At 35.8% G+C, this 18,147-nt stretch overlaps 1 protein-coding gene across 8 annotated transcripts in view; it reads left to right on the top strand.

Moving 5' to 3' along the window:
* PAN3 (poly(A) specific ribonuclease subunit PAN3) overlaps positions 1-18,147 on the top strand; it is an 80,468-nt gene that overhangs the window by 27,163 nt on the left and 35,158 nt on the right. For 5 of the 8 annotated variants that reach the window (XM_066989737.1, XM_066989733.1, XM_066989735.1 and 2 more), the window contains 3 exons: positions 453-515; positions 9,162-9,323; positions 17,392-17,542. In XM_066989737.1, coding sequence (XP_066845838.1) covers positions 453-515; positions 9,162-9,323; positions 17,392-17,542 — 376 coding nt within the window. The remainder of the gene's footprint in view (positions 1-452; positions 516-9,161; positions 9,324-17,391; positions 17,543-18,147) is intronic. The other 3 variants (XM_066989736.1, XM_066989734.1, XM_048072843.2) reach the window with 2 other exon arrangements.

Raw genomic sequence — 18,147 nt, 5'->3', positions numbered from 1 at the left:
GTAGAAAAGACTAATGTCAATGCGTGGTGTAGCAGAAATGAATTTCTGCTGTGACTGACTCAATAACCAGACAATACATTGCAAATAGTCTTGGATGTCGTTTCTTAATATTTTTAGTATTTTTTGAGTACAATATTCAAATATAGTCATACATTTCCTTGAACTAAGTGCTTGAGTGCTGGGTATTTTAAAAAATTCTGTGATTTGCACCCTACTCCAGTAACTGAGTTTTATTTAGAGCTTGAGCAACATGACTTAAATGGCCAGTGTTCAATACCTGCTGTAACACAAGCTAGCTAACCTTCCAGAAATGCACGTTTCTGGTCAATGACTCTAAAGGGAGCCTTGGTGGCTAGCTCAAATGTAGGTGTTTACAACATCTACTATTTGAAAAAACCTTTCCATTTTCTTGCTAAGAGCCCAGGGCTAAGGTTTTGTTTGTTCTGAACTAGCTGGCAAAACCAGCATTTCCTTCGTTTATCACTGACTTGGAGGACAGATATAATACAGTCTTGGTAAGTGAATAAAGAGTAATTGTTTTGCTTTACAAATTAGAATTGTGATATTTTAAATATTTGGAATTAAGTTACTTGCAAGTATGTAAAAATTGGATGTTTGTGTAAAACGATAAATAGTTTCTATAAAAACTTGTAATATGTAGATGTCTTAAGTTTATTAATATTGTCTCTGAATATTACTGATTGTGTTATTCTAGCAGCCCTTTAAGAGTGGGCAAGCCATGTGAGCTTAAATATTTGATAATAAAATATTAAATAAGACTTGATCAGAATTCTTAATATCCTTGCTTTTTCGGTAGTGACTGGGCTACTGAAGTTGCTTATGATAATCTTCATGTTCAAAAACATTGGTTACAGCTTTTAAAAAAAATTAATCAATTTTACTTCTTGTTTGAAAAGTAAATGTAGTCCTTTAACCTCGAATGTTCATATACCTTATTTTCTCTGTCTAGAAATTATTAAATTGCATTTCAATTTTAGATTCCAGGAAAGCTAAGATTACTATTTAAAGACATTTTATAGGATACTTAAAATGAAATCAAAGGAGCTAAGTATTTCTATAGATGGAGCCTTGGTGGAGGTTCTGTCAGCTGTAAACCCTGCTGGATTTACTGTCCGGTTGTTGTAACTCTACATGCAGTAAGACAAGCAACCTTAAAGTGAATTTCCTATAAGAGATTTTCAGGTAAGTATTAATTTACAATGCACAAATAGGATTTGTGAAGCATGGATCAAAAGCTAGAGTTAGACTAACCCTCTTCCCTGAGAATAATGATGTCACTTTTTTTATTTTGTTTTTCTTCAAATACATGTTACGCTTGCTAAAAATAGGGTAGCATTCTGAATCTGGAGTTCTTGGGTGTTTTTTCCTAAATTGGCTTTGATCTTTATCTAGAAAAAAGTTCCTCTGTAAACTCGGAAATAATCTGTCTGGAAAACTCATTTGTTTGTATTCATTTTGGTGGTTCTGGTAAACAGTTCATAAAAATATGTGCAACATAACTGATGAGAATCTGATGCCAAGGGAATGACAGCTTAATGTATTTTAAAAAAGCGATGAAGCTTTTGTTTAAATTCGTTCTGAGACTGTTACCACCAATCTGGACTAAACAGTTCCACCACTATTCAATAGTCAGCCTTAAGGGTAGTGGAAAACATTGTTTGTTCTAAGTTTTGTTTTATTTTTTTTATACCTTCAATCCTCATGGAAACTGAACTCTTCTGAAAAGTTCCTGACACTGGTTTAATTTTTTTAATGTTTCAGTCACACTTAGAGGAGGGTGCTTAAAGTGAAGATTACTGTTAGTCCTCAGGTTGCAAAGAGTGAACCAATTTGCTGTAGTAAACAGAACTTCAATATAACTTTAAAGCTGTTTGTATGTGTTTTACAAAATTCTTTTTAGAACTCCTTCCACTGATTTTAGGTGACTAAAAGCCAGGACCAACATACTCTAACTAGAATGGAAGTTATGGCAGAGATTGTTTGGACTTAACTTTACCAAGAACAGGATGCTGCTGTTCTTGAGGGTTTTCTGTAGAGATCTATGGCAAGTGGGACTGGACAGCAGACTTCTTTAATTCATATAATTTGATCAACAGTAATAAATAGGCAGATAACATTATTTTGAAACAAAAGACTGCCTATAAGCCTAGCCCACATAAATGCAGGCTTTTTTAATGAGGACAAGGAGAGTTTTCCTCTTGAAAGAAAATAGTAAAGCTAAGTCTAGGTCTTATAAAAAAAAAAAAAATTCTCAAGATCTGAACTATTTCTAGCTTATTTTTGAGTGTTCTGTCCTCCATCTAGTTTTGTTACCTGTTGGGAACCTGTATTTTGCTCCAGCTGCCCATCTCCAGCTCTGTCTTGACACCTCTGATACCTCATCTTTATAGTATTCAGTGGTGTTAACTGAAGAGCCATGCATGCTGTTTGATCTTGTTGTGTTTACCTTTAATGAAAAATGTTCCATGTTTCATGGTCCCTGGAATACCACCACCTCAAAAGCATGAAGCATGTTCTGAGTAGCTGAGGGGTCATTGCCAAACAACACCTCACATCACTGTGTGTTTCAAAGTGCAGAATTGTGGCTGCACACACTTTATAATGCATCTTGGGGGGGGGGGGGGGGGGGGGGGCTAAACTTAACTTTCAAAACCTGAAACCTTCCTCCTGGGGTTATACATCTCTATTGCAATAATAAAATATCACAGTTGGTAAGTGATGCCAAAAATTGTTGAAGGAAAATAGAAAAACAGATTACGCTTCTAAAGAGAACTAGTAAATATTTGCAGGTAGTATGAAGTCTACCTCTGTCTAAAATGTGTTTTAAGGATATGATATCTGACCTGGTTTACAGTTTTCTTTGGAACTGTTACTTACTGGAATTGTTCATTGTTTGTGTACTGTTGCTGTATTAGTAAACACTACATAGGATGGTATGTGTGTAACATGAGTGAATTTTTTATTCTGATTGAGTTTTATGTATGGATTAGTGATTGTTCTGTAAGAAATCACATTATTTAAGCACCTTCTTTTAGGAATGCTGAACACTTTTATATTGATGAGTCACTATGTTTTTGATGTCTCCCCTATTGTGTATTTGAAGGAAAAGAGCAGAATAAGATGGCTTCACAGCGTAGCACTTACCGTAGAACTGCATTAAAAAAGACCTCCGCTGGTTTTGTGTCTAAGCAGTTCAGATATATTGTGTGACCTACAGATATCTAAAACTTCGAAAGCTACCATCACTCCCCATTTTTAAGTGTATTGTTTTAGTTAGCCACCTAGACCTTTGTCAGATAGCTTGAATGTGTGAGATATTGTTGCTTATATTTACAAGCTTTTTTGACTCTTTCTATAGTAAGGTGCATGTACTATTCAAGTAAGATTGATTAGCAGTATATTAATTGAAGGATTTCTTAAACTTGTGTGCACAGTTGTTGAAAATTCTATACAAATACTTAAAACAGCTAGAAAAGTACACCATTTTTGAGAAATCATGCTAAATAAATAGAGTAAAAGTTGCATAAAAATCTTTAGTCCTTTTCCCTATACTTTTGGTTCTTAACTGTATCTTGGGATGGTGGTCCTCTGGTAAGTCTTCACTACATAGAGCTGTCTGCTATAGTGATGGAAAAAGCCTGGTTTTCTGCCGGCTTGTTTCAATTCAGCAGGTTATAGTGATTTTTTAGCAAAGAACTCTGCCAGTGACTGTGGTAGGTTTCAGCTCTTTGTGATTCATACCTTACCTGACCTAGCTTGGCTGCAAAATTTGAGTCAAGACTTCGATATGTCAACTTAGCTCCGAGTGTTTCAGGATTTTCACGTCTTCAACTTCCATGCTCCTGAAATACTTTTTTGTATTCACACCTGAAAAGTTTTATTTAGCTATAAGATGTAATGCCTGATCTGTTGGAGCTTTCACTCAGATTTGGTTGAACCAAGATTTTTGTTGTAATGATTAAATATGTTATGGGGTTAAAGCTATTTCCATGCCACATGGGATACTTTAGCTTTCTTTGAGCAGAAGAATATTTTTTTTGCTGTCTCTGTATGACCCTTTTCAACTAGTGAAATTTTATATCCAGAGGAAAACCAAGGTTTTATGAACAATAAAAAGAAAAAAAAAGGTACATGGAATTTCAATGTATAACATTATAAACAGTAAAATTGTAAATATATAAACATTGTAAATGTTGGTATACTTTCTCTTTTTTCTTAAACAAACAACAAACACTTTTTTTTTAAAACTTTTAGACCAAAGGTTAGGCTACTATTCCTCTTTCTGTGGATTTTCAAAGTCAAACAGGTTCCGAAGGTTCCAACATTCGGAAGCTGAGATAAACAAGTGTTGGCTGCCTGTGTACCAAAGAGAGGTTGCAATGAAATAGGAAGTGAAGAGAGTACTTTGGTTAGCCAAATCCTAAACCACGTAAGGGGTTTGTAGCAATGTTAGCTGCAAGGCTTAAAAAGTAATGACAAGACAGCTGCCTTTTTTCATATTACCAGCTTGCAAATCTGTTAGGGTATTCCTAGGGACCCCATCTAGTGTTAAGGTGTAATACTTTGTGAATCCATTCATGCAGCTGTACTTGCAATTAATGCTACTCAGCTGATTGTGCCTGTATATGGATTCTGGCTCTGACTTGTTCTTTCCCCACAGCCATGCTGAAGTTCATATAGATAGCTGGTTGTTTCACTCTTATTCCAGCTGATCTGCTATGGCTGTTGGGTGAAACCACCTCTGATGATAGCTGCTTGAAAGAAGGAAGGAAGGAGGAGAGTTCTGATTTAACAAGAGTCATTTGCAAGCTTTGCCAGGGGAGTTCTTGGCTCATAGTCAGCTTTTAGTTTTTAAGAAAGAAAATAAAAATGTTGGCTCAGTAGAGTAGCACAGTAGCTGAGCATTTAATCTTTTTCTAATGGTCTACTTGATACTAACTTCTGCTTAAAAAAAAAAAAGAGAAACTGAAATCCTACAAGGCAAGTCAACATTTGAAACTAAAAGCACATTTCTTAATTTTGTAGCAGTGCAAGGAAAATAAAATACGGTATACCCAGTTTTTCCTGTCTGACGATATAATACTAGTATATGTTTGTACATGATACAGTCAACTCACTGTACAAGAGGTGAATCCTAGTTAATGCTACTATGGTATCTTTTTGGCTATGGTAATTTAAGGTAATGCTACTTAAGTTAGCCTGTGATAGAGAACCATGAAGTATTTGCTTCAGTATATGCATGTAGACAGCCTTAGATTATTATTAGAGCTCAGATTATTCACAATATTTTTAAAACACTATGGCCTGCTCATGTGTTTGTATGCTAAATTTTGTTGTGCATGTTTTGGTATAGAAACTGTATTGAAAATCTAAAAACTCAAAGCCCATCAGAGGGTAAGTACGTTTTAAGGAGCAGAAATACAGTTTGGGGCATGGCTGATCCAACTACAGATCTTCAGTGGAACAAAACTTTGGAATAGTCTGTTTTGGTTTTCTGCCTTATCCAGACTTAAATATTACATAGAGGTTATTAGACAGGAGGAGTCTTTATGGTTTGAATCTTCATGAACCTTTTTTTTTAGTTTTTATTTTTCCCTCTAGGATAGCCTTATAACATCGGTGTGTCCAGCCCCTGAACTGGAAAGATGAAGTGGGGCATTGCCTAATGTATGTTAGTTGCATTTTCTTGTCCATGAAACAGGAGAAACTAGGGGCGAGGCATAACCTTGTTACAGCAGATAGTAGGAAGAAAATAGACTTGCTAAACATGTTCCCAAGCTTCCTTTTGAATGAATGGGAGGCAAGTAATTAAGCTGACTTGAGGAAAATTTTCTAGCGTGGGCTAATTAAGTTACTCATCTGTAGTAGTATTCTGATGTGAAGATGCTACTCAGGTCCTTATTGTTTTTAGAGTGGATTTCTTGTTTAAACGTAATGTTTCTGAGACTTTGGGGGTTGATCTTTCCTAATGTAACACCTTCCCTCTAATCATGCCAACCAATAGCTTCCTACCATTAATTGCTGGCAGAAGCTTGGTTTCACAGGGCAAGGGTCATAATTACTAGCTATGGTTGAAAATGCTTACCCTTCTCACCCTGGGGAGCCAAGCTGTTGCTAGCAATTAAACGTAGTTAGCTGTTCCCTGCTTCATGTAAACATTTGCAACCAGTAATTACTATTGCTTCTTACTTCTTTGCCCTGGAGGAACTCAACTGTTCCAGTAATGCCTTGTAGTAATTTGGCTTTGTTTTTTTTTTCCCCTCTTAAACTATAATAATTAATATGAAATCTAACCTTATTTTTAATTTTAAAGTGGGTATTTTTGACCTCAACTCATTTGGAACATGTAACCATCTTGGGAGTTGCAACCTCATTTGAGAAATACTTCCTTAGGAATTATGAAGTACTTAAATGCTTTAGCCACTTCCCTAAAAAAAAAATAAAAAATCAGTGTGCTGAAGTATCCCTTCATCTATATGGCTGAGCAGGGTTTTTGTACCTTATAGAAAAATGTTACGGAAGGCAAACACGCAATTGCTTTTGTAACCGTCCAAAAGAGTTGACCCATGCCAAGAAATTGGGTTTGTTTAGATGATCATGTCTCCTTTTCTTAGGCAGACACCTCAGTTCAGAAACGATCAGTAGATGCTGAGTTCTTGCTCTTTTTCCAAGGTGCAGTCTTCTGTCTCTGCTTTATTTGCTGCTCTATGTAGGAGGCAGGAGTGTAGGAAACTTGATAGTCTTTTTCAAACTGCTCCGTCTATTTTGTTCTTTCCTTTCTATAGAACCTCTGCTCTTGGCAGATACTTTGTTTTCTAGTCTCATGTAAACTCTGATTGGATTTCTGATTCAGATGCAATTTTGCTCATTGAAAATCAGTGTAATTTAGAATGGTTTAAATGCAAATAGACTTTTTTTCCCCCCAAATGTTAATGTTGTATTGTTTTAACAATGGAATGCTGGCCTTGTAATCTGGTGATGTTTTGTGATAGGTAATAAAAGCAAAATTTTAATTTTGTCTTGCCCACTCACCCTTTGGCTTTTTAGTTTGACTTTTTTTTTTTTAAGACTGTGAATTACTGGTGTAAGAGCTTATATTTGCTCAAAGTTGATTTATGGCATAGAATTAACCACTGTTTCTGCCAGCCCCCTAACATGGTCCCTCAAAGCCTAAAATAGTTCTGTTGCCTGGAACCTGAATCCCATTGAAAAGGAAATAGTCTCCCTCCACAAAAGCTCCTCTCCTCTTTTGTTTTGGCTCTCCTTTTTCAAATATTTATATATCACCTTTTATTATGAAGTATTCAAAACCCCTTTATGAATTGAAACATGGCTGAATGCTGGATTGTAGTCCCATAGCCTGAGGCAGACGGTGCCCTGCGCTTGGAAGAGCATTGAGAGAGAGTTGAGGAAGATGTCAAGTGAACTGCAGTAGATATTTTCATGATGCTATTATTTCCAACAGCCAAGCTAAGAAAATAGCATACTATATTCAAACCTTGCCCTTAACTTCACCGTAATTTATATATCTGGTTTCTCAGACCTTACAGCTTTGCTGTTTATGATAGTAGTAGTTTAAGTTGGGAAGTCGTCCAACAGTAGAGTGGTTCTTCCCATAAACAACCTGTATTTAGCTCTACTGTGATCAGTTTGCATTGGAGTTACAGGAGGACTATGTACCTATCCATCATAGTTGACCAAATTTCTAATTGTAACTAAAATTCAGCCTTGTTGATTGTTATGAAAGTCAGTTAACTTGATCTTTATGCAGTTTCTTGCCTTTGTAGTTCATATTCAGTGTTGGGTTTCTTGTTCTTGTACAGGCAAATGAGCTACTAGTGACTTGTTTCAATGTTATTTTTTTCCAAAACTTTCAGACTAAAAGACTTCAGGGAACTAGATCAGGGAATTTGTTTAGGTTATGACTTTGCAGCCAGTTTATTATAGTTTCGACATCTATTTTACCATTTGTGTATGGGTGGGAAATCTCCAATTATATTGTCACCTTGTTTATTGAGGAACAGTTTTTAAAATGCATACCAAGGTACATCTTGCTAAGATTTCTTACCAGAAGAAGCAGATAACTGAATACAGGTAAGTTAAACTTTGATTAATAAAAAGTGGTCTATGTCCAGATAGTGACAATTACGCTTGCACATCAAAAACAAAAAAACAAAACAAAAAACAAAAAAAAATAACCAAGCCCCTAGGTTTTGCTGTAATTGGTATAAAAAAGATCTTGGTCTAAATGAACTTGCATGCTGAAATATTTCTTGTGGTTATATTTACTATCTGGGAAAGTACACGTTGGTTTGAAAGCATAGAGCAATTTGGAGAACTTCTGAACCTCACCTGCGTGAAAGTCCTTAACATTTTTTTCAGTGTCTTTTTTAATTTAATGTTCATATCATGCTTTTCAAACAGTTTTATTTGTAGAGATCATTACCAATGTAATAGAAATTTAACTCCTGTCGAGGCTTAAACATCTCCTGCATGTTTACTACTTAAAGCATGTTTTATTTTCTCAAGTTTAAGTTGGTTTCCTATGCACTTGTCATGGTAATTTGTTTGCCTTCACTTAAGACAGTATGTGAAGTTACTCTTTTGAATATTAACTTGAGCAGAAATGTTTTTGTTGTTGAGTTGTTCTATAATTGGCTACTCAGTTTTACCTGTTATTAAAAAAATAAATAAAAAGACTTAAAATCTTCAAGAGATGAGTCTTGGGAAATCTGAACTTAAAAAGTGTATAAAAGTCAATGTTGGTTTCTTCAGTAAAAATATTAAGGGAAGTATTAGAGTTCAGTATTATGATGTGGTTGAAGGTATCTGTCAGAGAAATATGGATTTTTTAAAACTAATTTTTACTGAATTCCTGAAAATACGTACTTGTATTTCAGTGGCTGACTTGTGATGGAAAATTTTGCTTACAAATAATTAGCAGTCCCTGAAGTTTTTTTGAAAAACATTGTTACGACTAAATAATAATGATTGAAAGGAAACAGTCTCAGATAAATTTTACTTGCAAATTGTTTCCTATTCCACCAATCCAGAAATGAAATCAGTGTAACGCCTATTGTAGCGTAGCTTTAGATGAGGGTTGTTAGGAGTGGCCTGGTTTCTCTCCTTCTTTTTCGTAGCCCAGGAAGTATCGACTGGGGATGCTGGATGAGAGGATAGTTCCGGTGGGATCAAAAGCAAGAAAATCAAAGAACCCTATCGGCTGTCTGGCTGACAGGTGTAAAACAGGAGAACCCATCAATATGGTTTGGTGGAACAGAGTCACAGAAAACAATTTACAGGTAAAATTATTTTTTACTAGTCACTTTTTCAGTATTTTTGGATGCTTGATTTTAAACTCTGCAGAATGTTAGAAGGGGTTACTCCAAATATGCTTTGAGATAGGATAAAATATCTTGCAAAACAGTCATAGTGGCCCCCCGAGGAGAATGACTCAGATATTTTATTCTCTTTACCCACCCCTGTGTCATGTACTCTGATTGTTATATTCTATGGAGGAGAAGCAAAAACAATCATTAAGTGTGTTTTAAAAGCAAGCAAACACGATCTCATATTTTAATCTTCATGTGAGCAAAGTTTTTACTGTGGAAAATTAGTAACCTTTGTTAAAATTATTGACAAAATGCAAAAAAAAAAAAAATTCCTGCAGTGTGGAATGTAACCACTATGAAGAGAAAGTATAAGTTCTTAAGTTTCATGTTGGGATAGCTTACATTTCTCAACTTGTGCTGAAAACTTTCATGTTACTTTCTTTATTCCTGACTTTGTCTCTTCAAGAGCTGGATTTGAGCATATCTGATTCTGAAGTAGCAGGCTCTCCTGAGCATGATAATAGAGGGTGATTCTTGTCTGGAAAGAATCTGCTCGATGTCAGGGTTTAGAAAGGGTTTTGATGAAAATTATTGTAGTTGTCATAACTACAATGCTGCTGCTAGTACTATTTTGCACTTAAGTGGTGCTTTTGATTCTTCAGAGAAAGAACTTAAGTTCTTCAAAGACTTCAGTCTTTGGGAGGATTTTCTTTTTTGTGTTTAAGTGATAGAAATGGGTAAATCAACAACAGACTTGCTTATAGCTAGAGTCTGTGGCCACTTAAATTTCTTCAGTGTCGCTGAACTTTCAACATGACAGAAGGGCAAACATGAAGCGGATATTAGAGCCCTGCAATACCAGTACTAGTTTTGCTTTACTTAATGTTTGGGCATCTTTGCATTGCTGAAATTAGGAGTCATGGGCAGCACGTTGCACGCAAAGTGATAATATATTGCATAGTTGCTTGGGCGTAAGTCTTGGTTCTTCTGCTGATGGGGAAGCAGAGAAGCCACTAGCAGAAAAAGACGAAGCCTTAAGGAAACATCAGTAGACGGACCAGGCAAGGTTGCAGAAGAGTGATTGGAGCCAGCGAAGCACAGCTGTTCTCAAGTGAGAGAAGATTGACAGATTGAATTAACCACGTTTATCTAATGGGGAGTGCAAACCCTAATTAGTAGGCAGTTGCTCTGAAAAGAGAAAAATCAGTCTTCAAATTTCAAGTGGGCTTTTAAGGAGCAGGAAAAGCCCCCTTTTTTTCTCCATTGTTTTCTCTTGTTGTTCTGTGTAATGTCAAGGTTTGTCATCAATCTATTCTGCATAACAATAAAGTGGAACTACTTAGTGTTTTTTTTTCTGGAGGCTGGAGAACCAGTAGTCAGAGATTGGGAGCTTCTGGCCAGGAACAATTGTCTTTGGTATCTGCGTCCTACAAAGCTCAAGGTCCCTAAGCTTTCTTTGGTTAGTGGCATTGGTGCAATTCCAAGTTCCCTTATTGTGCCAGTCCCTACTACATAAATGAGTTAATCTATGTACAATATAGGATTTTGTATTATAAAGTGCAATTATGTAGTTTACCATGGAGGTGTGGGACTTGAAAATGTATATGCATATCTGGTAGAAATAAGAAGAGAAGGAAGTTCCAGCCATAGGAAATAGTTAGAGGAGACAGGGAAGGGATAGCACAGTAATAGTGGAGTTTGACGAGAGTGAATGGAGAAGGGTATGAAAACAGGCTGTATTCTCATGAGAATGAGGATATATAAAGCTCTGCATAGATAAGAGATTGAATTTTGTCTTGACATTACTCAGATCCTTGCAACTCTTTGTATTCATGTGAACAGTTTTGAAGTCACTGCTAAAACAAAGCTCAAGAACTTTAAAAATTGGAAATGTTAATTGTAAAAGCACAAAAGATGGCTGTGGTTATTAGAGAAGCTTGCTACATGAAACTACATTTAAAAAAAGTTTCATATTGAGATTTCAGATTGACTCTTTTTCTCCTTTTGGACATGAATCCACAGATAGCATAGGTCTCCAGTATTTTGAAAGACAGGCTGTTTTTTGCAGGTGTGAATGTAGGTAATACAAAGTAAATCCAGGCTGATGACGAGTGCTAAGCAATGATAAGTAGACAGGTTAAATTGTGATGAAGGCACATCTGTTTGAGGGCATCTTTTTTCCATTTGTTTGAAGATGAGAAGCAGACATACGTCTCAGAATTGCTGAAAGCTTCTAGTGCTGTGCAAATGTTGAAGCTCTTGTGCCTATTTGAACGTCCACTCTTCCAAATGTGTGATTTAAGGTGTGGGAAGACCCTATTTCATGGTGCAGTGTTAACTGCTCTTTTGAAAGGTGTAAAGATTTTTGTCAGAAAAATGGCTGTTCTACACAACAAGGTAGTTTGCAAGATGCATTGTAAAATGTTATAGTTGTTTGCATGGCTATGGATTTATAATCCAAACCTATTTATTTTAGTCACATAAGCATGACCCAGTCCTTAAAACTGGAGTCCACACAGTGGACGCAGAGCATTCTAGGTTGTGCCATAAAAAGCAGAAGCACAAAGCCAAGTTTATTCTTCAGTGTTATGTCCTTTCCTGTGTTAGGAAATGTTCTGTGTTACTACCATGCCATGGGATACGTATTATAATATCAAAGTATATATAGGGTAGTAGGAATGGATATGACTTTTTTGTTATATGGATCAGTTTATAGGCACAATGAACAGCAATTTTTTTTGGCTTCTTGAATTAAAAAATAAAATCTTAGAAATGACTTTTCTTCAAATATTTGCCATCAGAAACACAGACTTAAACTTTATAGTTTTAACAATACTTTGAAGTATTTTGCTAACAAAAAGTGGAGCAAATAACTTTTGTCTGCACATAAGCTAAGACATTTTAGTGTGTTTAAATGAAACCATCTCTAATTTTTTAGAAAGAGCAATGTTGGAATATAGCTAGTAATGCTGGTGAAATGAAATTTGTTGTAGAAACACAGAATGGTTTGGGTTGGAAGGGACCTTAAAGCCCACCCAGTTCCAACCCCCTGCCATGGGCAGGGACACCTCCCACCAGACCAGGTTGCTCAAAGCCCCATCCAGCCTGGCCTGAACTTTTAGAGCTTATTGTGTGGGTAATGTAATGACTTGTGACAGCAACTACAATAAGGAAGCATGTTGCACAAATTCAGTAGTGGGAGGGAAAGAGATTTGTGTTGGAGTCCTTGGTAACCTCCAGTGTCTGATGGGCTGCTCTGACATCCCAGAATGTGTCCTTCTCTGATGTCACAGTCATCAAGGAATCCTTCTGGAGACGGAGGGATTGCCACGATGCTCTCTATGTAAAGTGAAGCTCCTTCTATGGCATATCTATTCATTTGAAAAACAAAAAAAAAAAAAAAGCAAAAGCTCTTGCATGTTTTTGAATTAATAAGACATTCTGAAAGCTATGCCAAATAGTAGACTGGCAGAGAACTGCCCTGCTCGTAGCTTGGGTACAGTTTAGTGGTGGCTTTCTGTAACCATTACAGGACTATGCAATTCGGGATGTCAGAACAGATCAGCATGAATTTGGAGGTGAAGGACAACATAAAAAGAGGACAAAAAGGCTTGTTTCCAGTTTTTAGTATGGTAAGTACATTAGCGCGTTCTTCTGAAATAAAAATGAAGTTTGCCTACTTTTTGCTTTAGGTAGTTGGCCTTTGGTGGTGTGTAACTGGAAATAACTGAGTAGTGTTACAGCCACAGAAATGGAGGCTGCGGCTCTGCCACTGCTGTACAGTTCTGTTGTGAGGCATTCAACTGGAAATGAGAGAGAAGGGCAGTTTCCAGTACTTCTGTGTGCTCCCTGCATGACCTTTAAAAGGCTGCATAGTCTTTGTCTTGGTTTCCTCCCCCGTTACAGGGTACCTCTGTACTTCAAGGCAATTTGCAGATTAATTTGTGAATTCATGTACTAGAGACTTAGGAGTTTATCACTGACCTATGTATAGAAAAACTGCATTGAAATTAGTTGATGAAATGGGAATTGTCATCTTCTAGACTACAGAAAACTTCATGTATACAACTGCAACATACAGTGAAGGTGCATGCTGCTGTGCAGTTCTGTCAGCAATGGCACGCAGCTGAGATACCTGATCCTCTACCCTCAGCTTTCAGTGCCATCTTTATTTTTACTTCCAATTTCCTATAAGGAATCTTGAATTTTTGTTCTGTAGTACTGACAGAAAGTCTCTTTCTTTCCCCCACCACCATGTTTCAGTCGTCTTAAGTGTTTAAAACGTATTAGCCACCAGACAGATTAAACTCTGTGCTGGATGGTGATGCAAATTAATTATTTTATAGTCTTTCCCACCTTACTCCTCTTGTGGTTCCATCTTTACTAATTGCATCATGACTAAATTCAGACTTAATTTGGACTTTTTGTAAGTGTTTTATAACATTTTGTGCTCTCTTGCATACTGAAGTATAGAACTTTTTTATACGGAGTTGGATGGCCTCTATTTTGTGATCTCTTTGGAAGTTTCTTCACAAAACTGACTAAAAGGAGGCTCTTATCTTTTCAGAAGAGCACAGACATAAAAAAATTTGAAAGTAGTACATTTTTGGTAAAATTTTCTCAGAATCATTCTGGTAAGAATGTGTGATGCAGGTATTAATTCAGATAATGCCTATGGAAGATAAGTTCCTGCTTTAGTTTGACAATATTTTTATAAACTTATTAGAGAATCAGGATGAGATTTAAACTGGCCAGGATGAAAGAAAAAATGAATGCTGGCAACTTTAGTGGACATATGAGTTGGTAGTTACTTTATATTGGTAGTTTTCAGAAAAATTGAACATAGCTAACAGAGCTGTAAATGTTTCTCTTTTATCTCTTTTATAGAAATGTATTAATTGGAGTTAGTTTTGAAATCAATTTGTATGTGCCTCTCTATAGGACACTTGAAACTGGAAGATATGGTCTGTTGCATAGTGCAGACAGTGCTAGCTGCTTTTTTGTTTGGTTTTCAGGAAGTGCATTCCCTTTTGTTTTTAATGTCACCGTATTACTTAATTCATTACATGATCTCTGAATTTTTCTTCCATTTGCTTTCTTTTAATTACTCTCAGTATTTAAGTCATCAATAGTCGTTTTCTCCTTTTTATTTATTTACTTATTTTTTTTAACTAATCCTGGTTTACTCAGACTTTAGGTTTGAAGCCCAGTCTAGTGTGAAGAAGCTACTTTAAGATCGGGAAATAATGACTAACTAAGTTGAATCTGTCATAACTGGGCACTTATTCCAGATATGAGGAATCTATAAATGTGTTTGAATCTATAGCTGTGTTTGTTGGAAACAAAGTGCAGAAAAAGTGGTTTAGTTCAGGTGAAAACTTGTATGCTTTTGGAAATGTAAGAAATGCAGCTTCAAATACATATAACATGTATTTGAACATGGCCTGGGGCTTAAGCTTCAAATCTTCTGACAAAATATTAACTATTTTTCATCACAAATTCTTAAAATTTTGTTGTATTAGCTTGATAAGTTTGGTTTGGATGGTGACTCTGAAGCTCAGATATCTTTTCTGCACCTAGAAAACAGCTTGAATGTGGAAAGTTCTTTTATTTAAGTTTGGTTCCAATTGTAATTTTTTGAGCAATGAGGAAAGTCTTGGGTTACAACTTCATGCTTGTAACCTCAGAAGTAAAACAGGCCTTTATACTGAAGGTTCTAGCTTCACAATTCAAACCTGTTTTCAGTGAGAGCATTTTATATAAGTAGTTGTATAGGAGCATCGCAGCGTTATTAGGCTTTGATTCTTACCCTAAATTGTGACACCTAAACGTTGAATGAAAACTGAATTTCCATCAGGCTTTTGGGCCACTCTGTTTAATTCTACAGCATAATCTGGCCTGCTCTAGCAGATTACTAGGTTTCCCTTCCACTTGGATAAACTAAACCATCTACCAGTTAAAGTAGAGTTCTCACGTAGTTTCATTGTAAAATGATGATGAATATATAAGTAACTGTTTTAGAGACCAAAACTGCAAGTGTCTATGAGCACTTGTTGAATGCATTTAAAACAAAGTCATCCTATTCTGGAGGCACCAATTGAATAAATTGGTGAAAGTAATAAAAGTTTAACCAGAATGGTGTGGATGGGACTTTAGGAACTCTCTAAGTTGCTCTTTTCAAGGCTGAGGATATCTTCTAGAATGTGTCTTCTCTCCATTTACATATTCTGAATTTTTTGCCATCTCCTGTCTTTGTTGCCTAGTTGACAAGATTTTTAGATGTGGTAGATCTGTGGATGTGCCAGGGCTAGTCTTAACAGCAAGTAAATAAATAAACAATCTTGAGTTTCAAAGTCGTTTGAAATGCCTTTTTAGTAAGGTGCTACAAATTCTGTCCCTTGCTGTCCCAGTTGTTTTGTCTGATGAATTTTCAGCTGTCACTACCTGGACAAATTCTACTTGGCTCTCTACCACTTCTGTCAACTCCAGTTCAGTGCAGAATTGGTTAACTTGTTGCATGCCAAGTTTTATCTAGAGGAACATCATTCTTTTAGTTATTCCTGTACCTAACATTCAGATAAGTCCAGAATATTATCGTTTGAGTTTAGACATCAGTTACTAATTTAGTCTGTATAACGCAATTTACCGTTTGTTTTGCTGCATTAGCGTATACCTTAGCAAGCTTTCCTTAACTAAGTGGGATTGAAGAATTTAAGATTCCTATGAGCTTTTTACCTATGTAAGTCCTAAGTGTGTTAATTCACTAGTCTGCATAATTGATTATGGCTGTTCTTTAATATTCAGACACATGCACATATGGAATGACAAATGTGTGACATAATAAGGTGGTTAGTGGTTGTGTGATTGAAGGTGGAATATTCTTACTACTTGCTTTTAAACCTGAGCATCCTCTTTTAAGTTTACAGCTTTCAGAATCCTCTTTCTTTTCCAGTGCTTTGAAATCAATACTATATTTGGCTGACCTGTCCAAATAAAGGTGTTTAAAAAAAAGCACAAAAAAGAATACTTTCCAAATACTCTTCTGCACTAATTTAGCGTTTCATAATTACACTTCTTTTCTAACCTGACACTAACTTCTCTGTCACTTTGTTCACATTGGTGAAAATGTAAGTTAACTAACCATTGAAATATTTAGTTGTTTTAAACCTGCCTAAAACCAAAGTGATCCAATATAATTTGTTTTGGAAAGCCATTATGGATTATATTCGCAGTATCCTTTTATTTATTGCAAATTGTTACTATCTTCTCATTTTATTCTTTTTTTTAGACTTCATAAACCAGACTTTTGACAATTAATACGTAATAATCTTCAAACACTTCAGTATGCTCATATAATAATTGGTTTTGTTTTTGTCTTAATTTCTTTTCTTCCTCTAATGTCTTCTGAAACTATCCCCCTTCTTCCCCCCACCCTCCACCCCCCCAAAAAGCACAGATTTTAAGAGAAATTGAAAGTTGGTTATACGTTTTATGATCAGTAAATATTAAATGTTTGACAGTCACTTTAATGCTATTTCTTTCTGTTATACCAAACTTAAAGTCATTATTAAAGGATAAAATGGAATATATCATTAAAACAAGTTAATTTGATAGAAAAGGAACATAATTGTTATTGCTTTAATTTGAAACTGCTCCTTAGTTTGTGATGAATTCTCTAAAGTCACATAAGAACAGTCTGTGCAGCAGTGGCAAGGCTTTCTCATTGTCAAGTCTGTTCTCCAACTTCTATAATATAATGCTTATGGAAAGCCTTTTGCAAAGTTTTTATATGAACTCATACCTCAGCCCTTCATATTGAAAGCTCGCTAGCACTACGTCACATTTAAGGCAGAAAAATATTTAAAATTGTTCATGCAGATCAGCTTCCTGTATCTGCTGTTCTTGTCAGCAAGCTGTACGTAACTTAAATATCCCTTGCTCTTGGTAGGCTTGCCTAGGATATATTTTCTACCAAATAGGCATTGTCCATCTCTTCACATTTAAAATAAACATTTAATTTACATTTGTTTTTAAACAGACACCAAACCCTACTGCAAGTGAGTTTATTCCTAAAGGAGGATCAACCTCCAGGCTGAGTAATGTATCCCAGTCAAGTATGTCTGCCTTCTCTCAAGCCTTGTTCTCTCACCCCTCCATGGGAAGTCCTGCTACTGCTGGGCTAGCACCAGGTAAGTTGAGAGTAATGATTTGTGGTACAGTTGATTCTTTGAATTTATAATTATGCCAAACATACCCCTGTACAACTTATAGTAAGGTTTACTGTGTATAAGTCTAGTCACCTCCTACTTTAGCTCTTAATTTTGAGGAAATCTTCAAACATATAAAAGAGATGTAACTTGGAGTTTATTTCTTAGTATAATGGAAGTCCCACTGCAGGCTGTGAAATCTGTTCAGCCACAGCATATAGCATATATGAGGGCTTAAATTTTTGATCAGTAACAAAAAGGAGAACATAAGCTTATCCTAAAAGTAGCCATTAACTGTTAGTGTATTTGTCATATCATGTAGTTTCACTTCTAAGATCAACATGAGGTTATTTCCCATGTTTAAAGCTCTTATCTAAATGTGTTCTATGCAGTCAGAGAATTCAGACTGAGAAGATTTTTTTAAACTTTAAGTTCAAGCTGTTCATACATCTTCTGAACTTCTGATCTTTAAACAGTTAATTCTAATATTTGCTTTGTAGAAAAATGGAGTAGTTTCAAGATAAAAAGATGAGCAGATCTGGATGTTACCCATCCCAGATTCTTTAGCATATTTCTGTATGTACTTA

Source organism: Anser cygnoides, chromosome 1 (assembly GCF_040182565.1).
Source record: "Anser cygnoides isolate HZ-2024a breed goose chromosome 1, Taihu_goose_T2T_genome, whole genome shotgun sequence".
Lineage (NCBI taxonomy): Eukaryota > Metazoa > Chordata > Aves > Anseriformes > Anatidae > Anser > Anser cygnoides.
Note: the sequence above shows the minus strand (reverse complement) of the source record. Positions and strands in the feature narration are given on the sequence as shown.